Source organism: Bufo gargarizans, chromosome 5, assembly GCF_014858855.1.
Source record: "Bufo gargarizans isolate SCDJY-AF-19 chromosome 5, ASM1485885v1, whole genome shotgun sequence".
NCBI classification, from domain to species: Eukaryota; Metazoa; Chordata; class Amphibia; order Anura; family Bufonidae; genus Bufo; species Bufo gargarizans.
Genome location: NC_058084.1, coordinates 237,373,354 through 237,396,599, shown reverse-complemented (window position 1 = coordinate 237,396,599; position 23,246 = coordinate 237,373,354). Strand labels below are relative to the sequence as shown.

Below are 23,246 nucleotides of genomic sequence, written 5' to 3'. Positions count from 1 at the left end.
TGGATCCACTGGTCCTAGAACTTAAGGAGCTGAAGCAGGATCTTACGCAGCAAAACGGGCGAGTAGAAGTGCTGGAAAATGCAAAATCGTCCATAGTGGACTTTAGCACTGCCATGTCCCACAATATGGATCAGACACAGGCTCACCTGAACTCTCTATTATAGCCAGCTTGAAGATCAGGACAACCGGGGCAGGCGGAACAACCTCAGACTTAGAGGTTTCCCGGAGTCCATACAAGCGGACGCCATTATGTCCACATTGGAGGACTTTTTCAAAAGCTTACTACAGGGGGGGAGAAAACTTGGACTTCACATTAGAGAGAGCCCACAGGGCCCTGCGTCCGCCGCCGGGACCATCTGAACCCCCAAGAGATATAGTGTGCAAACTGAATAGCTTCCAGACTAACGAATGCATAGTTAAAGCAGCAAGATCTATGCCGCAGGTCTCTTTTGATGGCTCCACTATCCTGATATATCAGGACCTCTCACCGCTGACGCTGAGAAAGAGGAAAGCACTCAAGCCACTGCTAGATATGTTGAGAGAGCGTAAGGTGACTTGCCGCTGGCTGTACCCTTTTGGGTTACTGATAAATTTCCCAGATAGGAAGATCACAGTCAGATCACCAGCGGACCTCAGGAGAATCTATTATAAGCTGGATATCACAGACTTGCAGATAGAGGACTGGAACCCAGTTCAAGAACTCACCCAGCTCCCAGCACTACCGTTGGTTACCCCCTGGACACCGGTGAGCTCTGGACGACTGCAGCATCAGAGGAGAAGATTTGAGAAGCGTCATTCCTACAGTCCATCAATTGGGAAAGACTGAGTATAAAATGCACTAGTCTAAGTTTAATACTTATGTGCCTTATGTTGAATATATAATGCACTTTGGTTAGAATATTGCCTTTTAACCCATTTTCCATACCTGTGTTGCAATAGCTGCCTGCACACCCACTCAGATCCTCTAGGTGGCAGCCTACGCCCACGATTCTCACAACTACTCATGAGAACCACCAGTTGTTCCTGTTAGGAACCTTGTTGTTGCTGTTCTTGTTAGACAAAGTTTGTACCAATATGATACCGATTGCACATATGAAACCCACACATGTTTATGAGAATGCTGTAACAGTCAGGATACGTGCAACTTTTCAGATGCCGGTACCTTTTAGTTTTGTTATTAGCGACAGGATTGATTCAGTAATTTTTATGCTAGATCTGCCTTTTTATTTTAATTTTAATTTTATTAGCAGTAATGGGGAAATACTGAGATGTGAATGGCGGTAGTAAATGCATGTTCATTTAATGTAAGAGGGATGAACGCACCTACTAAAAGGAGTCAGATTTGTGCCTTAATGAGGAGGCAGAAAGTTGAAATTCTGCTTCTTCAGGAGACCCATTTCAGAATGAAACATGTGCCCAAATTGAGTCACACGGCCTATAACCAATGGTTTCACAGCACCTCACCAGCTTCTGCCTCCAAGGGGGTCAGTATAGCTTTCCACAGACATGTTCCCTTAGAGGTGCGGTCATCCCTTGTTGACGTAGAGGGAAGGTATATTTTTGTCAAAGGAGTAATAGGACAGCAGATCTATACATTTGGGAGTATTTATGTACCAAATACAGCCCAGGCGGCCTGGTTGAGCAGCACTCTGGCACTACTCCAGGGGTTTGCAGAAGGCCCAATGATTTTAGGTGGGGACTTAAATGTGGCTTTTTCTCCAGAAATAGATACTTCCCTCGGGAGATCATCGTTTCCACAAGCTGCGCTAAGATCTATCAGGAGAAATATCACCAACGTAGGACTAGTAGACAGCTGGAGGGCCCTTCATCCGGGACAAAAAGACTACACATACTATTCACCGGCTCACAAATCCTACCAAAGGTTAGACTACGTTCTAGTGTCCACCTCACTGCTGCCTTACTGCACTAAGGCGTCAATAGGCTCCATTTTATTGTCAGACCATGCACCAGTTTTCATGAGTTTCCATCTGCTCAATATCCCTAAAAGTGAAATGATTTGGAGACTAAATGAAACCCTCCTGCACACTCCGCAAAATGTGGAGAGCAAAGGGAGAAAATTGAAGAGTATTTTGCCCTCAATGACTCCCCAGACATATCACCTGGAACGGTGTGGGAAGTGCATAAGGCAGTGGTGAGGGGACACTTCATCTCTCTTGGCTTGTATCTCAAAAAACGTAGAGAGGCGGATATAATTGAGTTACAGAGCCAAATATCTAAGGCGGAGTCCTTACATAAAAAAAAAAAACAGACACCTGAGATACTAGGAAACCTTGACCTCCTTAGATCGCAAATGAAAAATCTGCTAAACTCTAGATCGGCAAAATTATTTTTGTCAGCCAAGTTTAAGTATTATGCCCATGGCGACAAGGCCTCTAAATATATGTTGTCCCAACTGAAAAAACGAAAAGCCCACTCATACATCCAAAAAATCCAACATTCCCCGACACAAATGGTCTACCAAACTGAACAAATAGCGTCATGTTTCACAGACTATTACACTAAACTATATAATTTAAGTAAGGAGATACCCACCGCTGAGAGACATGCTAAACTCTTAGACATGAAGAATTGGTTATCAAAACTTAATCTGCCCAAACTAAAGAAAGAGCAATCACAGATGCTGTCCCAGCCATTTGACATTGTTGAACTAAGGAAAGCTCTTAAAGATTCACTCTTACACAAAAGCCCAGGCCCGGACAGATTGCCGATGAAATATTATGACTCCTTCCACGCAACCCTCCTACCCAGATTTTTAATGGTGTGTAATTCTCTATGGGAAGGTTAACCCTTGCATCCTCACATGTTAGCAGCCCAAATAACAATTATCCCTAAGGAAGGGAAAGATCCCTCATTATGCGCCAGTTATAGACCAATATCCTTACTTAATACGGACCTAAAACTACTAGCTAAGATGCTTGCATCTCGCCTTCAGCCGCTATTACCCCAATTGATCCATATTGAGCAAGTTGGTTTTGTGAGTGGCCGTGAGGATGAATATAAGTCGGCTGATTAACATTATCCACCACGCTAACTCTACTTCCACTCCATTAGTTCTTCTCGGCACAGATGCCGAGAAGGCTTTTGATAGAGTGGATTGGTCTTTTATGTGTACTGCACTGAAGACCTTTGCAATACCAGATAGCTTTATAACGGCAGTAATGGCTATCTACGGCAACCCAAGCACAAGAGTCCTAGTGAATAACACACTTTCCCCCCCTTTCACAATTAGTAACGGCACTAGACAGGGCTGTCCCCTTTCCCTACTCCTTTTCATTCTGTCAGTAGAGCCATTATTACAAGCTGTACGGCAGGATCAAAGGATCCAGAGAGTGACCATAAAAGGGAGAACCCACTCTCTTGCTGCATTTGCAGATGACCCCCTCTTCATTATCACGAATCCCAGCGAGGCTTTCCCAGCGATCCATAGCCTATTGGACTACTATGGAGATCTATCAAACTTCAAAGTCAACCTCTCCAAATCTCAAGTTTTGAATGTTTCGCTGGATTCACAAGCACAATCCCAGTTAGAACAGAGTACCCCTTTTGCCTGGTCTACTAGTAGTATCCCTTTTCTGGGTGTGAATATAACTTCCCGCTATTCAGACTTGTACGAGGAAAATTTTAAAAATATTCCACGAAAGGTTAAGGAACTTATGACATCATGGGACCTGCCGTTCACCTCCTGGTTTGGCCGGAGGACTTTAATCAAATCGATGATTCTCCCGAAGGTGCTCTATTATTTACAAGTACTGCCAATAGGTGTACCTAGAGTTTTCTTCCTGCAGCTAAAGGGGATACTGATGCGCTTCCTCTGGTAGTGCCAGACCTATACTGCCCTACAACCAAGTGATTAAGCACCAGAAATTAGGCGGTTTAGGGGTACCAGACTTTCTCCTCTATTACAAGTCAATACAGGGCTTGAGAGTTTTAGAATGGATACGTAATCCGCCAGAGAGGCTAGATGTGGGGTTAGAACAGGATTTAACGGGTATCCCATTGCGATACTTTCGAGATATAGACAGGAGACCATGAGACAGATAACCAATCCTCTTACACGCAATGCCCTCAAAGTTTGGTTCGTGGAAGTGTCAAATTGATATCAGAGCGAACCACGCCTTTACTACAGGTTAGAGATGTCTTGTGGGATTCCACCCCAGAGTTCAGGTCAACGTTAGGTGAGGGGCCTAGGACTATTTCCACCCGATACATGATTTCATTTGTGCCAGGCATGAGGGAGAGAACGCAGCCTTAGGCTACTTTCACACTAGCGTTCGGCTGTCCGCTTGTGAGCTCAGTTTGAAGGGGCTCACAAGCAGACCAGAACGCTTCCGTCCAGCCCTAATGCATTCTGAGTGGACGCGGATCCACTCAGAATGCATCAGTCTGGCAGCGTTCAGCCTCCGCTCCGCTCAGCAGGCGGACACCTGAACGCTGCTTGCAGCGTTCGGGTGTCCGCCTGGCCGCGCGAAGGCGTGCGGATCCGTCCAGACTTACAATGTAAGTCAATGGGGACGGATCCGTTTGAAGATGACACACTATGGCTCAATCTTCAAACGGATCCGTCCACCATTGACTTTCAATGTAAAAGTCTGGACGGATCCGCTCAGGCTACTTTCACACTTAGAAAATTTTATACAATATAATGCAGACGGATCCGTTCTGAACGGAGCCACCGTCTGCATTATATGAGCGGATCCGTCCAGAACTAGTGTGAAAGTAGCCTTAGATTGTCTTCAGCTAGGGAATCTATCCCGCTTTCAGTATGCACACATTCTGAAAGCCACCTCAGGAACAATGCCTCAGTGCCAAACTGAACCCACCAGATTTGAACAGATGGCCCTAGGAAGGAATGAGCCTAAACAAAAAATCTCCAAAATCTACGCCTCACTACTTGAAACAGCCCAAACAACTACTCCCCCTTTCATTAGGAGTTGGGAGAAAGATCTGAACACTAAGTTCACGTCCGGCGAAATAAAATTATTACTGTCTCAAACTAATAAAATATCTAGATGTGTGCGCCTGCAAGAGAACTATTACAAAATGATTACTAGATGGTACTACACCCCGATGAGACTACATAGGATCTTTCCTTCCTCCCCATCGCAGTGCTGGAGATGCTTGGATGCCGAGGGTTCATTTGTTCACATTTGGTGGGACTGCCACTTACTGGCACCCTTCTGGATGGGAGTGTGTGACACTATTTCTAAGCTGCAAGGCGAAACTCTTCCACTTTTGCCACAGTATTGTCTTATAGGTCTAAAACCGACGACCTGCCGTTCTCTTTATGCTAATCGTTTACACCAACATCTTTTAGCAGTAGCTAGACTACTAATAGCCTCAAACTGGAAGTCGACAATAGTGCCCAATATCCCGAACTGGCTGGCCCGTTGTGACCAGGTGTTCCGGATGGAGCAAATAGCCCATTGGGAGATCAACAATACCCCCCTTTTCGAGAGGGTGTGGGGGCCCTGGAAGAAATTCAGTGATTTTACTTAAAAGATATAATAAGGATCACAAGCTGTTCTATCAAAATGTGCGTCCCGCTGTTAATAGGAGGATGATGTGCGGACCCCTGCTATACTATGGTATTCAGGCAGATTAAATCTAGAGATATTATGCTTACTTTAGACTTTCATTTAATGTCGCTTCTTGATGTTTATTTGTGTTTTTATTTGCTGTAAAACTAATGCAAAATAGTCCATGTAAATGTCTGAATCTTGACGTGCAATGTTTGGATAAGACCTGATGTACTTTGTATGTCTAAGATGATGACATCTTTCATTCTTTTTCCAATAAAATATTTTACAAACTAGAGGCATTGAGCGCTTCCATAAATATAGATGGAAACGTTCATTGCTGGAGCACAGGGAGCTGTGGTTCTGTCACTGAGCTCCCTGCGCTTTGTCTCTCCAGCACTGAATGGTGAAGCAGGAAGATTTCTCTCCGCTCCACCATTCAGCCTGCAGGCATGGATTGCACTCCCAGCCTGTGTAGGCGGAGCCTGCAGTCCGGAAATCTGCATAAGCTCTGCCCACACAATGCTGCAGAGCGATCTGTGTCTGTAGGGCAGAGAAGACTGTGAGCTTCAGGAACTGGACAAGGTGAGTAGGTACTGTGTTTTTTATTTATTTATTAAACAGAGGGCATTTATACCATGGTGGGGGCACAGAGGGCAAAATTACTACAAAGGAAGCACAGAGGGCATTATTAGTGCTACAAAGGGGGCACAGAGGGCATTATTACTGCAAAGGGGGCACAGAGGGCATTACTAATATTAGGGAGGCACAATGGGCATTACTACTATGGAGGGGGAACAATGGGCATTACTACTGTGAAGGAGGCACAGTGAGCATTATTACTATGAGGGGGCACAATGGGCATTACTACTATGAAGGGAGCACAGAGAGCATAACTGTTATGGGGCACTGTTATGGGTGGGAATAACTGTTATGGGGCACTGAGTGGGCATTATTACTATGAAGGGGCACAGAGGGCATTATTACTGTTATGGGGGAACAGTGAGGGCATAACTACTCTCAAGGGGCATAGAGAGGGCATTACAACTGTGAAGGGGGCACAGATAGGGCATTATTACTTTTAAATGGGCACAGAGAGGGCATAGCTACTGTGAGGGAGGCACAAAGAGGGCATTACAACTGTGAAGGGGGCACAATAAAGGTATAAGTAATTTAAAGGGGCACAATGTGGGCATAACTACTGTGAAAGTTGTACAGTGAAGGCATAACTACCTTGAAGGGGCACAATATGGGCATAACTACTGTGAAGGTTGTACAATGAGGGCAATACTACTGTAAGGGGTACAATTTTTTTTTAAAGTTTTGGTGAGGGTTGCCAGAGAAAGAACCCGCCCCGGGTGCCAAACACCCAAGGCACGCCACTGGATGGATGGAAATCATTTCATATTCTTCCAGCTGTCATGGCACTCACATGATGCAGTTTGGCAATTTTCTTGGCCAAGATACCGCTATCGATGAGCTTGATGATGCGGTTTCTCTGTTCATGGGAAATCTTCATGGGTGCTCCTGGATTCAAACCAGTGACCATTCGCTTGGGAATCAACCTAATAACACATTGTGCTATTAGGGAATGTGAGAACAGGTTGCAATTTGTAGTATGCAAGAAGAAAAAGATTCTTCCACCAACAGGAGCAAAACAGTAACAATGCAGTTACATGACAAGAATCTGCATAACTAATCTTATGCTAAATAGTTGGAAGTCCAATTTATGTGTGATGTAGCCAAGATGATTGTCCATAAAATGACGGCAGTCTCAGGTTTGAAGCTGTAGTGGAGGTATGGAGCCTGAAAGGCTAAAGATCAAAACTTTGTTACCCCTTTGCTTGTCAGTGTATATTTTTGTGAGATAAGATTCAGTAAAACCTGAAATTTATACATTTATATCTGTGTTTTACTTAACAGCATTAGTACCATAGGTAAGGGTTATCAGTGATTGATAGCATTGTGTGTTTAAGTGTACACAAGTGTCAGTCAATGATCGTCCCTCCCTCCTGTAACGCTCTTCAGAGGAAATGAAAAAAGCTAAGAGAGAAATGTATAAATTACAGGTTTTACTGAATATTTTCCCACAAAACTATACATCAATCTGCTCCTCCTGCTCTATAACATAGTGCTTGCAGATTGCAGTTTTTGTGATTTAATATCATCTCACCATTTCCATTGATGCCATTCTGATGGTGCACAGGTCTCTTCTGCACTCAACTTCCGTCTCCTGTTCCAACACAGGACCCTACATCATGGAAACATCAGCGGCGGGAAATGGGTAAGGTGAATCTGCTGGAATATTCATTTAAATGTACATATTTATCATACCAAAAAACTGATGTAGCTGTTCACCACCACTGCATTGCGCTCATAAATATTAAAATTATTAATAATTTTTACAAGTTTGGTTTGATGGAAATATGCAGTTTAAGATAAACTTCTTTTTTTTGCAACTTGTGTTTTTTTCTCCTTGGCTTCTTGAAGTTTTCTTAGAGCCTCCTCTTCTGCCTTTTTCCTTTCTTCTTTTAACTCCTTGTAACGCCATTTTGGAATCTGTAAGTAGGTATTGTCTTTCATAGTGCTACGTCTATTTGTTTTATCAGGGTGGTATGTTGGTGTGGGGGCCTTGGTGATACGAACTTTTGGTACTATGACTCCTGGCCTTACACTGCTTCTTCTTAGCAAGTTTAATGGCAAAAGACTTGTTCTTCTGGTAGACTTCACATCATTGATTTGTGATAAATGTAGTTGAAGACTAGCTCTTCTCTCTTTTTTCTTGGAAATGACAGTAATGCATGAGTTATTGAAAATTTTTGTATGAGTCTTTGTGCGATTTTCATCTAAAGCTCTGATTTCATTTGCTTTTTGATTTCTTAGGATCTCCCGCACAGAGTATCTACGTTTACCAACACATGGGGGGCTATCTGGGCACACTGTTCTGGAACTGACTGCAATGAATGGGCTGTTCAGGCTTGTTGTGATTTTTACCATGTGATCAAGCACACCATCCTCCTCAGGTTCACTAAAATAATTAAAAGTAAATAGTGATTTCATACATTCGGAAATTTTCTGTGCGCATGACTTTGGTTCTGCTGATTTGGCAAGGAGTTCCTTCATTTTAGGCCATTCCATTTGGAATTGATTACTAAATTGCTCTGGAGATGGTCTGTCTAATAGTTTTTGCATAAGATATGCTGTATCATATCTCCCTGTAAATCTTGCCCATTGTCTGGAGGTGAACCCACGGCTTGGATCCACTGCCTGAATATCAGCACCTAAAAAAGAAACGCATCCATAAGGAATATTTTAATAAGTTAATGCCACACATAAGATAAATTACAATTACATTTTCCTATTGTTTTCTATCAATAACAAATATCTAACACGCCAGGGTAAAGGCGGGTTTACACTTCATGATGTTACAGCTAATTGTTGGGAAGGAAGTGTTCCTTCCCGACAATTGGCTGCTGGATCAGTGAAGGAGACCGTTGTTCAATTCTCGGCCCGTGTAAAGTGCCCTTTGAGGATTTAAATATTGATCCCAGACAGTATCAGCAGTGCAACAGAATTCAGAGAATTATTCATGTAGCTGTAAGTTCCCTTTGTTGTAGTCAGTGTGATGTCCCAATGAGACAGTTAAGGCCTCATGCACACAAACGTATTTTCTTTCCATGTCCGTTCTGTTTTTTTTTGCAGACCCTATATGGAACTATTCATTTCAATGGGTCCGTCCAAAAAAATGGAAGTTACTCCGTGTGCATTCCGTTTCCGTATTTCTGTTCCGCAAAAAATAGAGCATGTCCTATTATTGTCCGTAATTTCTCTGTCTTATGCTTCTGTCAGGCGGGAACTGGGAAGGCATGAGAGTGAGATTTTTAGCTGATGGTCTTTTTGAGGACATGGATACTGCCAGAGTGAAGAGTATTTATAAATTGATACAGGAGTTGCTGTTTTTGTCACAGATTGCAGATTACAGCCACCCCTCAGCTGGGTCAAATTATTTTAAGCACCCGTATCGAGCCTGATATTTTAGTATTCAAGGGCATTGAAGTATAAGGGGTACTTCAATGTGTTGTTAATTTCGGTATTGAGATCCGGCAGAGGATCTCAATATCAGAATTAAACAAATCCATTTTGAATTTGCACATCAGGATGCATCTGTTCCATTAGGATGCGCTTGTGTGAAATCAAAATGTAAAAAAAACTGATCCGTCAATAAATACATTGAAAGTCAATGGGTGATGGATCAAATTTTTTTGGCTCCTAAAAAAAAGATCCGTCACCATTGACTTACATTGTTTTCAGTGCCATTTTTTTCAGTTTTTATGACCGGACACAAAACCACAGCTTGCTGCAGTTTTGTGTCCGGTCACCTGATGCATCCTGAACAGATCTCTTTCCATTCAGAATGCATGAGGACTAAATAGAAAAGTTTTTTTTTTCCGGTATTCAGATCCTGACGCTTATTTTGGTGAAGCGTAGCATTAGCACCAGAATATTTTCTAACCATAGCAGAGTGCACCTGCGCATTGGGATGTGCTGACTGACCCCCTTTTTCTTTGTAGTTTGTACTGGAGGTGTGACTGACTCCATTTAGTCTTGTACCCCTGACCAGCATGTCTGCCCCATAGGCTTGTTTTAGTTAGTGTAAGTATAAAGCTGTATGTAGCCTGCACTCACTGGAAGCCTTTTGGCACCAGGAGAGGTATAGAGTGGATTCTCATTGCATTCATTGGAGGCCATTTGGCACCAGGAGAGGTATAGAGCGGGCTCAGCATGCATGTTGGTACCTGCATCTGCTCAATTTAATGGAGGCCATTTTGGCACCAAAAATGATAAAAAGAAGAGTGGAATCTGCACTCCCTGAATTTTATGGAGGCCGTTATGGCACATAACAGGCAGCATTTGGTGTTAGGAACCCGTCTTACAGAGATCGCCTTGACATGCGGCAGACGGGCCCAAATAATTTTGTACAAAATGTATTTGCCAAGAATCAAAATTTTACTAAATAAGCATAGCATTAGCACCAGAATATTTTCTATTACTATGGCATTATTGTACCTTATTTGGTTTGCAGAATGGTGTTGCATTGTGTTTTGTTTTGTTTGTGTTTGTAGCTGTGGCAGCGTGCAGCTGCGCATTGGGATGTGCTGACTGACCCCCTCTTTCTTGGCTACTGGCTAGTCACATGTGCCTCTCCAGCTAATGACTGGCTTCAGTGCTGATGTGGCCACAAGCAGCGTTTTACTGCTGAAGCCAGTCATTCGCTGGAGAGGTGCTCCGAGACAGGAGGATGGAGACAGCGAGAGCAGGAAAGTAGGAATCTTCTGTTTCAGGGACCATGCTGCAGGAACTTGTAAAAAATAATTTTTACTGGGAAACCCCTTTAAGTGGCGACATTTCCTTCCTGCCTCCTATTCACAAATAAGCGCTTTCCTTCACTGCAGAGGACGATGCTCACTGGTTCTTACTGCCTCCTGCACCTGCAGATATACTGTAGGTGCACTGCAAAAGCACTTTCCCTGAGGGCATCCGTTACGCGGACCACAAAACACAGCACGGTCGTGTGTATGGGGCCCTACTAGAGAAAGCACTTATTGGTGTAATATGGGGAAGATCGCTCCAATAAACCAGTTGCATGAGCCAGCCCAGGGTTAAAGAAACAGATGTTTATTTTTCAAAACGAAAATAGGTACAGCATCCAGCAGCCAAGGGAAAACAACCCAAACTTAACCTCCTGCCGTCACACTAACGCCGATAGGCGTCAGTGCGGCGGCACTCTCGGGTCTCAGCGACGCTTATTGACGTCATCTCGCGAGACCCGAGATTTCGCGTGAACGTTTTGTTTTGTTAACAGCGTCTGATTGATATACCTGCTACCTGGTCCTCTGGTGGTCGCTTTTGCTTGGATCGACCACCAGAGGACACAGGCAGCTCTGTAAGTAGCACCAAGCACCACACTACACCCCCCCCCCCCGTCACTTATTAACCCCTTATTAACGCCTGATCACCCCATATAGACTCCTTGATTACCCCCCCCCCCCCCCCTGTCATTGATAACCCCCCCTGTAAGGCTCCATTCAGAGGTCCGTATGTGTTTTGCGGATCCTGAGCATGTCTGAGCAGGGAAGCGGTCGGACATTCACTGCGCATGCGCCGAATACAGACGTGCACGGCACATGCGCGAGAATTCGTCCGCTTGATCGCATTCCGGAGGAGATGGGCGGGCTGGAGGGACGCGCTGGGTGGCGGCATTTTGTGAAGGTAGACCGATCCTCTAGGTGCTAATGACGCCCCCATAGCACCTAGAGGGTCATTAGCATATCAATATAAGTTCTTTTTTTAGGGAAACGGTTGCCCCAAAAGCTATTATATTAGGATTGTTTGGCAGAGCAGACACTAGCGGATCGCTAGTGTCTGAAAGCTAATTATGTGAAAACAAAGTGGTAGAAACCCTTTAACCCTTGCATTGTTACTGGAAAAAATTCATTAAAATTTGCCAAAAAATTGCTGTTTTGGTACCGTTTTTATTTTATTTTTTTGACTGTGTTCATCTGAGGGGTTAGATCATGGGGTATTTTTATAGAGAAGATTCTTATGGACGCGGTGATACCGAATATGTCTGAAAACATTTTTTGTTTTTGTTTTAGTGTCTCAAGTCTGAGAACCGTAGTTTTTTTTTTCGATTGTCAGTAGCTAGATGGAATTAACCACCTCCCGACCGCTGTACGCACCGATGCGTCCGGGAGGTGGTTGATTTGTTCCTCCTGGACGCATCGGCGCGTCTTCTCGCGAGACGCGAGATTACGTCACAGCCGGCCCGCGCATGCGCATCGCGGGCCGGCATTTCACTGCAGAGTATTTCGTCAGCAGCTTGCCGGCCACGATCATTGGCTGGCAGGTTGCTGATTTTCAAAAAAAACAATCAGCAGCCATTTAACCCCACATATTAGTAAATATGATGGGGTTATATGGCTGCTGTGCTCCTCTGCTCCTTCTTTTGGTCGGTTGGTTCCAGCAGAGGAGCACATCATTACTGTGAGTACCCACTACACCACACTTAGCCCCCAGATCACCCCAATTAACCCTTTGATCACCCCTTTGATCGCCCCTGTCAATCACTAGTGAAAGGAAAAAAGTGATCAGTGCAAACTGTCACTTTTTTTTTCCACTGGTATTGACCGTTAGGTTTCAGTATAGTTTAGGCCCCTTGGTTAGGTAGTTTAGGGATCGGTTAGCGCCCAGCCCACCGCACCGCAGTCCGTTATTCGCTGATTAGCGTATCGCTAATCAGCATTTGTACTTTTATAGTATCTGGAAGTGATCAAAACTGATCACGGTCAGATCTATAATTGTACTAGTGTCACTTTAGTTCGCCCTCCACCCAAAACGCAGTGTTTGCCCGATCAGGCCTGATCGGTCGCCCACACGTGCGTACACCCACGCCCGCCCCACCGCAGTGACAAAAAAAATTTTTTTTTTTGATCGCTGCACATTCACTTTACACGCACTGCGGCGATAAAAAAATCAGTTTTGATATTTTTTATCAACCGCAGCAGCCTCCGGTACTTCGCTAGCCTCCCATTTGTAAGACAGGCTTGCTTTTTTTTTCTTGGGTAGTCTCAGGGAATACCCCGAAATTTAGTTGCCCACATGTCTAACAGGGGGTATTCTTCTGAAGAGGCCTACAGGCTTCTGACCCAGTCGGATGAGGAGTGGGAACCCTCATCTGATGAATCCAGCGGGTCAGAATACGAACCTGTAGAAAGCAGTGGCTCTCTGACCCAAAGTTCGGACGAGGAGGCTGAGGTCCCTGATAGCACCAGGCGTACCCGGCCCCGTGTCGCTAGACCGCAGGTTGCGCAGGATCCGCTTCAAGAGCAGCAGAGTGGGGCTGGTGCTGTCGGATTACGTGGTGAGGCATACACCAGCAGCCCAGCCCTTCCTGGACCTAGTACCAGCACTGCCGTAGAACATGGTGAAGTAGCGAGCACCAGAAGGGCAGTTGAAGCTGGTACGGTGGCACGTGCAGTAGTGACCCCGTCGCAGCCACCGCAAAGACGTGCCCGTAGAGCCCCTAGAATCCCAGAGGTGCTGGCAAACCCTGATTGGCAGTCCCCAACTTCAGCCGCACCCGTAGTTTTCCCTTTCACCGCCCAGTCTGGAGTTCGGGTTGAGACAGCTCAGATCGATTCGGCCCTGGGATTTTTTGAGCTGTTCTTGACTGCGGAGCTTTTAGACTTAGTCGTGGCAGAGACAAACAGGTATGCCACACAATTTATCACCGCTAACCCGGAAAGCTTTTATGCCCAGCCTTTCCGGTGGAAACCAGTCCAAGTTTCCGAATTTAAAACTTTTCTGGGCCTCCTCCTCAACATGGGCCTGACAAAAAAAGCATGAATTGCGGTCATATTGGTCCACGAACCCGATTCATCACATGCCCATGTTCTCTGCTGCTATGTCCAGGACACGATTTGAGGTCATCCTGCGTTTCCTGCACTTTAGTGACAACACCGCCTCCCGTCCCAGGGGCCACCCTGCTTTTGACCGGCTCCACAAAATTCGGCCCCTCATAGACCATTTCAACCAGAAATTTGCAGATTTGTATACACCTGAGCAAAAAATCTGCATAGACGAGTCCCTGATACATTTTACCGGGCGCCTTGGCTTCAAACAATACATCCCAAGCAAGCGCGCCCGGTATGGGGTCAAATTGTATAAGCTCTGTGAAAGGGCCACAGGCTATACCCACAAATTTCGGGTCTATGAGGGAAAAGATCAGACCCTGGAGCCGGTCGGTTGCCCTGACTACCTGGGGAGCAGTGGGAAGACAGTTTGGGACTTGGTGTCACCCTTATTCGGCAAGGGGTACCATCTTTATGTGGACAATTTCTACACAAGTGTGGCCCTCTTTAGGCATTTGTTTCTAGAACGGATTGGCGCCTGTGGTACCGCGCGAACTAGTCGTGCGGGCTTCCCCCAACGGCTCGTTAGCACCCGTCTTGCAAGGGGGCAGAGGGCCGCACTGTGTAACGAAGAACTGCTCGCGGTGAAATGGAGAGACAAGCGTGACGTTTACATGCTCTCCTCCATTCACGCAGACACGACAATACAAATTGAGCGAGCAACCCGTGTCATTGAAAAGCCCCTCTCAGTCCACGACTATAACCTCCACATGGGAGGGGTCGACTTCAATGACCAGATGTTGGCTCCGTATTTAGTTTCCCGACACACCAGACGCTGGTATAAGAAGGTGTCTGTATATTTAATTCAATTGGCTCTGTACAATAGTTTTGTTCTCTACAGTAAGGCTGGGAGAACTGGATCCTTCCTCAAATTTCAGGAAGAGATCATCGCGAACCTCCTGTATCCAGGAGGTTCCGTGGCCCCATCCACCAGTGTAGTTAGCCGTCTACACGAGCGACACTTCCCCAGTGTCGTTGCTGGTACCTCAAACCGACCGCCACCCCGAAAAAAATGTCGTGTCTGTAGCAGGAGTGGAATAAGGCGTGACACCCGCTATTTCTGTCCTGACTGTCCCGACCACCCTGCCCTATGCTTAGGGGAGTGTTTCCGAAAGTACCACACACAGGTACACCTAGCATAGGGATCATCTCACCAGGATAGGCACACAGGGCTATTAGGGCCCATTCACTCACAGCTGCTGCAAACGTCTCCTTTCACATGGGACAAAGTGCATAACGCACTTCGCCACATCTTTGGGCGATTTGCGCTTTGCACATTGACCCATGGGGAAGGAGAGGTTTGTTCTATAAAGGTAAAAAAAAAACAAAAAAAAAACAGGTAAGCAAACAGGTTAATGTTTAGTTCCAAAAGTTAAAGTTACATGTTCTGTTCCAAAGTTAATAAAATTATTGCGTTGTGGCCTGTTTTTTTCTTTCTTTTTGTTTTTTTGTTTTTTTACCTTCCAGGTGGACCAACCGATCTACTAGCTGCAGCACCGATGTGCATTCTGACAGAAGCATTGCGCTGCTGTCAGATTACACGCAAGTTGGTGTATGCGGCGCTGCAAGACGGGATTTTCTCCTCTGCAGTGACAGATACGTTTGCCGAGGCATACGAGTTAAGGAGGAGGCGGCGTTCCTATGCTTTGGCAAGCACTTTGTATATATATATATATATATATATATATATATAAAAAAAAAATCCCGGCAATGATTTATTCATCCACATCGATTGATGCGAATGGAGAAATCTGGTTTGCCAGGGCATACGAGCTAAGTGGGTATGGATGTAGGGCGGAGCTCCTATGTCCTGGCAGACGCCTTTCCCCTCCATTTTTTTTTTTTGGGCAGAGATTTTTTCATCCACATTGATCGATGCGAATGAAGAAATTTGTGCCGTTCATTTTTTTCTTTCAGCCCAGAGGCTAAACGGAAAAAAAAATCTCATTACCTGTATGCTCAATATAAGGAGGATAGCAGAAACTCCTAATGCTGGCCATACATGTAATGATTGCGGAGACCCTCAAATGCCAGGGCAGTACAAACACCCCACAACTGACCCCATTTTGGAAAGAAGACACCCCAAGGTATTTGCTGAGGGGCATATTGAGTCCATGAAAGATTGAAATTTTTTCATAAGTTAGCGGAAAGTGAGACTTTGTGAGAAAAAACAAAAAAAAAATCAATTTCCGCTAACTTATGCGAAAAAAAAAAAAAATTCTATGAACTTGCCAGGCCCCTCATTGGATACCTTGGGGTGTCTTCTTTCCAAAGTGGGGTCACATGTGGGGTATTTATACTGCCCTGGCTTTTTAGGGGCCCTAAAGCGTGAGAAGAAGTCTGGGATCCAAATGTCTAAAAATGCCCTCCTAAAAGGAATTTGGGCACCTTTGCGCATCTAGGCTGCAAAAAAGTGTGACACATCTGGTATCGCCGTACTCAGAAGAAGTTGGGGAATGTGTTTTGGGGTGTCATTTTACATATACCCATGCTGGGTGAGATAAATATCTTGGTCAAATGCCAACTTTGTATAAAAAATGGGAAAAGTTGTCTTTTGCCAACATATTTCTCTCACCCAGCATGGGTATATGTAAAATGGCACCCCAAAACACATTCCCCAACTTCTCCTGAGTACGGCGATACCAGATGTGTGACACTTTTTTGATGCCAAGGTGGGCAAAGGGGCACATATTCCAAAGTGCACCTTTCGGATTTTGCAGGCCATTTTTTACACATTTTGATTGCAAAGTACTTCTCACACATATGGGCCCCTAAATTGCCAGGGCAGTATAACTACCCCACAAGTGACCCCATTTTGGAAAGAAGACACCCCAAGGTATTCTGTGAGGGGCATGGTGAGTTCCTAGAATTTTTTATTTTTTGTCGCAAGTTAGTGGAATATGAGACTTTGTAAGAAAAAAAAATAAAAAATAAAATCATCATTTTCCGCTAACTTGTGACAAAAAAATAATAATTCTAGGAACTCGCAGTGCCCCTCACGGAATACCTTAGGGTGTCTTCTTTCTAAAATGGGGTCACTTGTGGCGTAGTTATACTGCCCTGGCAATTTAGGGGCCCATATGTGTGAGAAGAACTTTGCAATCAAAATGTGTAAAAAATGGCCTGCAAAATCCGAAAGGTGCACTTTGGAATATGTGCCCCTTTGCCCACCTTGGCAGCAAAAAAGTGTGACACATCTGGTATCGCCGTACTCAGGAGAAGTTGGGGAATGTGTTTTGGGGTGTCATTTTACATATACCCATGCTGGGTGAGAAAAATATCTTGGTCAAATGCCAACTTTGTATAAAAAAATGGGAAAAGTTGTCGTTTGCCAAGATATTTCTCTCACCCAGCATGGGTATATGTAAAATGACACCCCAAAACACATTCCCCAACTTCTGAGTACGGCGATACCAGATGTGTGACACTTTTTTGATGCCAAGGTGGGCAAAGGGGCGCATATTCCAAAGTGCACCTTTCGGATTTCACCGGTCATTTTTTACAGATTTTGATTGCAAAGTACTTCTCACACATATGGGCCCCTAAATTGCCAGGGCAGTATAACTACCCCACAAGTGACCCCATTTTGGAAAGAAGACACCCCAAGGTATTCCGTGAGGGGCATGGCGAGTTCCTAGAATTTTTTATTTTTTGTCGCAAGTTAGTGGAATATGAGACTTTGTAAGGAAAAAAGAGAAAAAAAAAAATCATCATTTTCCGCTAACTTGTGACAAAAAATAAAAAATTCTAGGAACTCGCAGTGCCCCTCACGGAATACCTTGGGATGTCTTCTTTCCAAAATGGGGTCACTTGTGGCGTAGTTATACTGCCCTGGCAATTTAGGGGCCCATATGTGTGAGAAGTACTTTGCAATCAAAATCTGTAAAAAATGACCGGTGAAATCCGAAAGGTGCACTTTGGAATATGCGCCCCTTTGCCCACCTTGGCATCAAAAAAGTGTCACACATGTGGTATCGCCGTACTCAGGAGAAGTTGGGGAATGTGTTTTGGGGTGTCATTTTACATATACCCATGCTGGGTGAGAAAAATATCTTGGTCAAATGCCAACTTTGTATAAAGAAATGGGAAAAGTTGTCTTTTGCCAAGATATTTCTCTCACCCAGCATGGGTATATGTAAAATGACACCCCAAAACACATTCCCCAATTACTGCTGAGTACGGCGATACCACATGTGTGACACTTTTTTGCTGCCAAGGTGGGCAAAGGGGCGCATATTCCAAAGTGCACCTTTCGGATTTCACCGGTCATTTCTTACACATTTTGATTGCAAAGTTCTTCTCACACATTTGGGCCCCTAAATTGCCAGGGCAGTATAACTACCCCACAAGTGACCCCATTTTGGAAAGAAGACACCCCAAGGTATTCTGTGAGGGGCATGGTGAGTTCCTAGAATTTTTTATTTTTTGTCGCAAGTTAGTGCAATATGAGACTTTGTAAGAAAAAAATAAAAATAAAAAAATCATCATCATTTTCTGCTAACTTGTGACAAAAAATAAAAAGTTCTATGAACTCACTATGCCCATCAGCGAATACCTTAGGGTGTCTACTTTCCGAAATGGGGTCATTTGTGGGGTAGTTATACTGTTTGGGCATTGTAGAACCTCAGGAAACATGACAGGTGCTCAGAAAATCAGAGCCGTTTCAAAAAGCGGAAATTCACATTTTTGTACCATAGTTTGTAAATGCTATAACTTTTACCCAAACCATTTTTTTTTTTTTGCCCAAACATTTTTTTTTTATCAAAGACATGTAGAACTATAAATTTAGCGAAAAATTTATATATGGATGTCGTTTTTTTTGCAAAATTTCACAGCTGAAAGTGAAAAATGTCATTTTTTTGCAAAAAAATCGTTACATTTTGATTAATAACAAAAAAAGTAAAAATGTCAGCAGCAATAAAATACCACCAAATGAAAGCTCTATTAGTGAGAAGAAAAGGAGGTAAAATTCATTTGGGTGGTAAGTTGCATGACCGAGCGATAAACGGTGAAAGGAGTGTAGTGCCGAAGTGTAAAAAGTGGCCTGGTCATGAAGGGGGTTTCACCTAGCGGGGCTGAAGTGGTTAAAATTGGTGAAGGGGATTATAAATTTAGTACTCCCTGAAGCAACCAATAATGCAGAGGCCCGGATGATTGGGGCACGTGTCACACTGAGTGGTGGTGTCCTTTCGTATCCCCCTCCTGTAACACACTCTGCACTGTTTTCGGGTCCGTCCCTTCTTTCCAGTATGGGTGACCACACCTGGAAAGTGTTGGCCAGGGAAGGCCGAGGTACTCCGCGAGCCTGCTCTTTCCTGGTCAGAAAAGATCAGGGCCTTGAGGACTGCCTCATAGAACTGGAGGAATTTCCCTGTGTTGCCAGCACTCTGGGACAGCACAAAAGAGATGTACAAGGCAACCTGTACCAAGTAGACCACAACTTTTTTTGTACCATGCCCGGGTTTTGCGCATGGCGTTATATGGCTTGAGAACTTGATCAGAGAGATCAACTCCTCCCATATACTGATTGTAGAAGACGATGCAATCGGGCTTGAGAACCGTTGCCGTGGTGCCTTGAACAGGGACAGGGGTGATGCTGTTACCGTGAATTATGGACAGTACAAGGACATCGCTCTTGTCCTTATATCTGACCAGCAACAGGTTTCCATTGGTAAGGGCACAGGTCTTACCGCTGGGGATAGGTACCTGGAGGGGGTGTGTAGGGAGGCCGCGTTGATTTTTCCGCACGGTCCCACGAGCGGACGTGGATCTGGCGGCGAGGGACTGGAACAAGGGGATACTAGTATAAAAGTTATCCATGTACAGGTGGTAACCCTTATCTAGCTGTGGGTGCATAAGGTCCCACACAAGTTTCCCGCTAACACCCAGAGTGGAGGGACATTCTGGGGGTTGAATACGGGAATCTCGCCCCTTGTACACATGAAACTTGTAAGTGTACCCTGAGGTACTCTCACAAAGTTTGTACAGCTTCATGCCATACCTCGCCCGCTTAGAGGGAACATACTGGCGGAAAATGAGTCTCCCCTTGAAAGCAATGAGAGACTCATCAACCGCGACCTTCCTTCCAGGTACATAGGCCTCCAATGATTTGGCCCCAAAGTGATCGATGACCGGCCTGATTTTGTACAGACGGTCATAGTCAGGATCACCTTGGGGGGGACATGCTGCATTATCTGCATAATGCAGGCATTTACGAATTTCCTCAAAACGGAAGCGTGTAATGGCCGTACTATAAAGCACTGACCGGAGTCCAGCCACCGGCCCTAGCCAAACAGAAGCCTGGGTGTTGAGCAATGAACTGTTGGCCGTACAAGTTTGTTTGCTCCACAATCAGATTCACAAAGTGGTCACTGAAAAAAAGACTCAAATAGTCATATTCGGTGAAGTCCACTATGGGAATCTGGATTCCTGGTTGGCCAACAAAATCAGGAATCGCAGGCTCAAAATCCTCTGGGGTACACCATGCAAGTTCACCGGTAGGGGGCTCAGGTGGACTTATTTGGTGGGCTGGAAAACTAGTACGAGCCCCAGAGCTGCTCGTACTAGTGTGGGCCACAGGGTCCGTGGCATGGCGGTCCCCTTGCTCCGCCACCTTGGCGGCTCATCATCGCTAGATGATGAGGAGGACGCAGATAACAAGAGGAAAGTGGGGTAATCCTCGTCCTCACTGGGGCTCTCGGAGTCAGAGGCAAGCTGGGCGTATGCCTCCTTGGCCGAGAACATCTGGCGGGCCATAGGGGAGTGTGTGTGTGTGTGTGTGTGTGTGTGTGCGCGGAAAACTTTATTTAGTGTGCTTGTGTGTGGGGGCACGAGTGTTCGCGGACTTTGCCCTAAACCTAACAGAAAAAATAAAAATAAATGTGAAAACCCCAAAAAAGGCCAAAAAAAAAGAAAGATTCAATAGCTGTTCAGCGATGCGCTAACAGTGGCCAGACGCCAAGAGAGCCGGCCACAGTCAGTGTACGCAAAACAAAAAAAAAGACAAAAAATTATTGCGCCCAAAAAAATGTGTGTGTGTGTGTGGAGGGGGGGGGGGTCTAAGTGCAGTACCACTAGGGGGGTCTAAGGTCACACAGCTGTGCTGTGGACCCCAGACAGCCGATCAGGGAGATGCAACAGTTAAACTTTTACATTTCCCCCCCCCCTAAACTTTCCCTGAATATCCCTGCCTAACCGAACCTTTCCCTAACCTGTCCCTATGTATCTTTTAGTGCCAAATGGCACGGTGGATGGTCAGAAGGGGGTTGCTGGGCAGAGATGGGGGGTTGCTTGGCCCAGATCCAACGCAGGCTCCTCTCTCCACGGGCTCCGGACACAGAAAGGAAGAGGAGGCAGTGCTGCAGTAAGTTTAAACCTCCTGCCCACCCTGCAACCAATCGGAAGCGATCCTGAGAGGTGATGTCACCATCACCTCTCAAGATCTCAGGATGGTGATTGGTGGTGTATTATAACCCAATCGATCACCATCCTCTTCCGGGTCACCAGAGACCCGAATAACCTGGAAACGCAGCAAACCGCAGGTCTGAATTGACCTGCGGTTTGTTGCGATCGCCGATACGGGGGTATCACAGGACCCCCCCCCCCCCCCCCGCATTGTCCCAGGGTGCCTGCTGATTGATTTCAGCATGCTCCCAGTTCCGATCACCGCCCGCCGGTAATGGCAAATACACACGACGTACCGGTACGTCATGTGTCCTTAAGGGCTCTTTCACACCTGCGTTCTTTTCTTCCGGCATAGAGTTCCGTCATCGGGGCTCTATGCTGGAAGAATCCTGATCAGTTTTATCCTAATGCATTCTGAATGGAGTGAAATCCGTTCAGGATGCATCAGGATGTCTTCAGTTCCGGAACAGAACTTTTTTTTGCCGGAGAAAATACCGCAGCATGCTGCGCTTTTTGCTCCGGTCAAAAATCCTGAAGACTTGCCACAAGGCCGGATCCGGAATTAATGCCCATTGAAAGGCAGCATTGCCGGATCCGACGTATAGCTTTTTCTGAATGGTTACCATGGCTGCCGAGACGCTAAAGTCCTGGCAGCCATGGTAAAGTGTAGTGGGGAGCGGGGGAGCAGCATACTTACCGTCCGTGCGGCTCCCGGGGCGCTCCAGAGTGACGTCAGGCGCCCCACGCGCATGGATGACGTGATCGCATGGCACGTCATCCATGCGCATGGGGCGCTCTGACGTCACTCTGGAGCGCCCCGGGAGCCGCGCGGACTATGGCAACCAGGACTTTAATAGCGTACTGGGTGCCATAGTAACACTGAAAGCATTTTGAAGCAGCTGGCAAGTCTAAATGCTGGAGGCTGGCTGGGCTCAGTGTGGGCTCTGGCTGGCTGAATGAATGCTGCTCCTGGGTCTGGCTCAGGCTGGCAGAAATGTCTGGCAGAGAGAGAGAGAACGAGGCGAGGTGGGGTGAATGACTGTAGTATAGAGTTAGACTACTGGGCAAGTGGGCAGTGGCAGTCTAGCAGTGGCTCCCGTGCTCCTCTGTTCCCAATTTCCTGCCGGACCTGCAGCGCTGATAACTTTGTGACTTCACGTAAGTGTGCAGTGTGATCCGGACATGATGCCAGGCCCTGCCCCCTGCCATTGGTACTTAAAGTGACCATGCCTAAATCTAAAAAACAGACGTCTGGCCATCCTAAGAGCAGCATTGGTAGAGAGACTGAGGCCAGCAGCAGTCATTTCAGTCAGATTAGAGCCAAAGCTGCAGAGTGGCTGTAATCTGACTAAAATGGCTGCTGTTGGCCTCAGTGAGTCTCTCTTGCCACTGCAGAGAGACCTCATATCAGCCAACTCAGCCCCCATTAGCTCAGAAAAATCAGTGGTGGCAGCCCTGATCCCCAGGCCCCATAACTTACTTGTTCTGCGCCGCGGCTACTCTTCCTCTACAGCAGAAGTCGCACTCCTCTGTCTTCCCAGTCGGCGCTGCACTGTCACCTGACAGTGTGCAGCGTCAGGTCATAGTGCGCGCAGTACCTCCTGACACTGTACACACTCAGGACAGTGAAGCGCCGGTCAGGGAGGGTAAGTATATTAAAGAGGCTGGCGGCGTGCCCTGGGTACTACGCGGAAACGAGGAGCACTGGGCGGCGAGCCCCAGGTACTACCGTACAGCACTACTGCAGGGCGGGGCCAGGGGTCCACAGGCGGCTGGGCCCCCTGGAGTGCCGGACCCGGTCGCAACTGCAATCCCAATATGTACGCCAGTGTTA

General features: G+C 45.9%; 1 protein-coding gene across 1 annotated transcript in view; it reads right to left on the bottom strand.

Annotated features, from left to right (window-relative positions):
• Positions 1-7,970: 7,970 nt before the first annotated feature.
• ANKRD33B (ankyrin repeat domain 33B) overlaps positions 7,971-23,246 on the bottom strand; it is a 326,077-nt gene continuing 310,801 nt past the window's right edge. The window contains exon 4 of the mRNA XM_044295465.1: positions 7,971-8,818. Within this exon, the coding sequence (XP_044151400.1) occupies positions 7,971-8,818 (848 nt within the window). The remainder of the gene's footprint in view (positions 8,819-23,246) is intronic.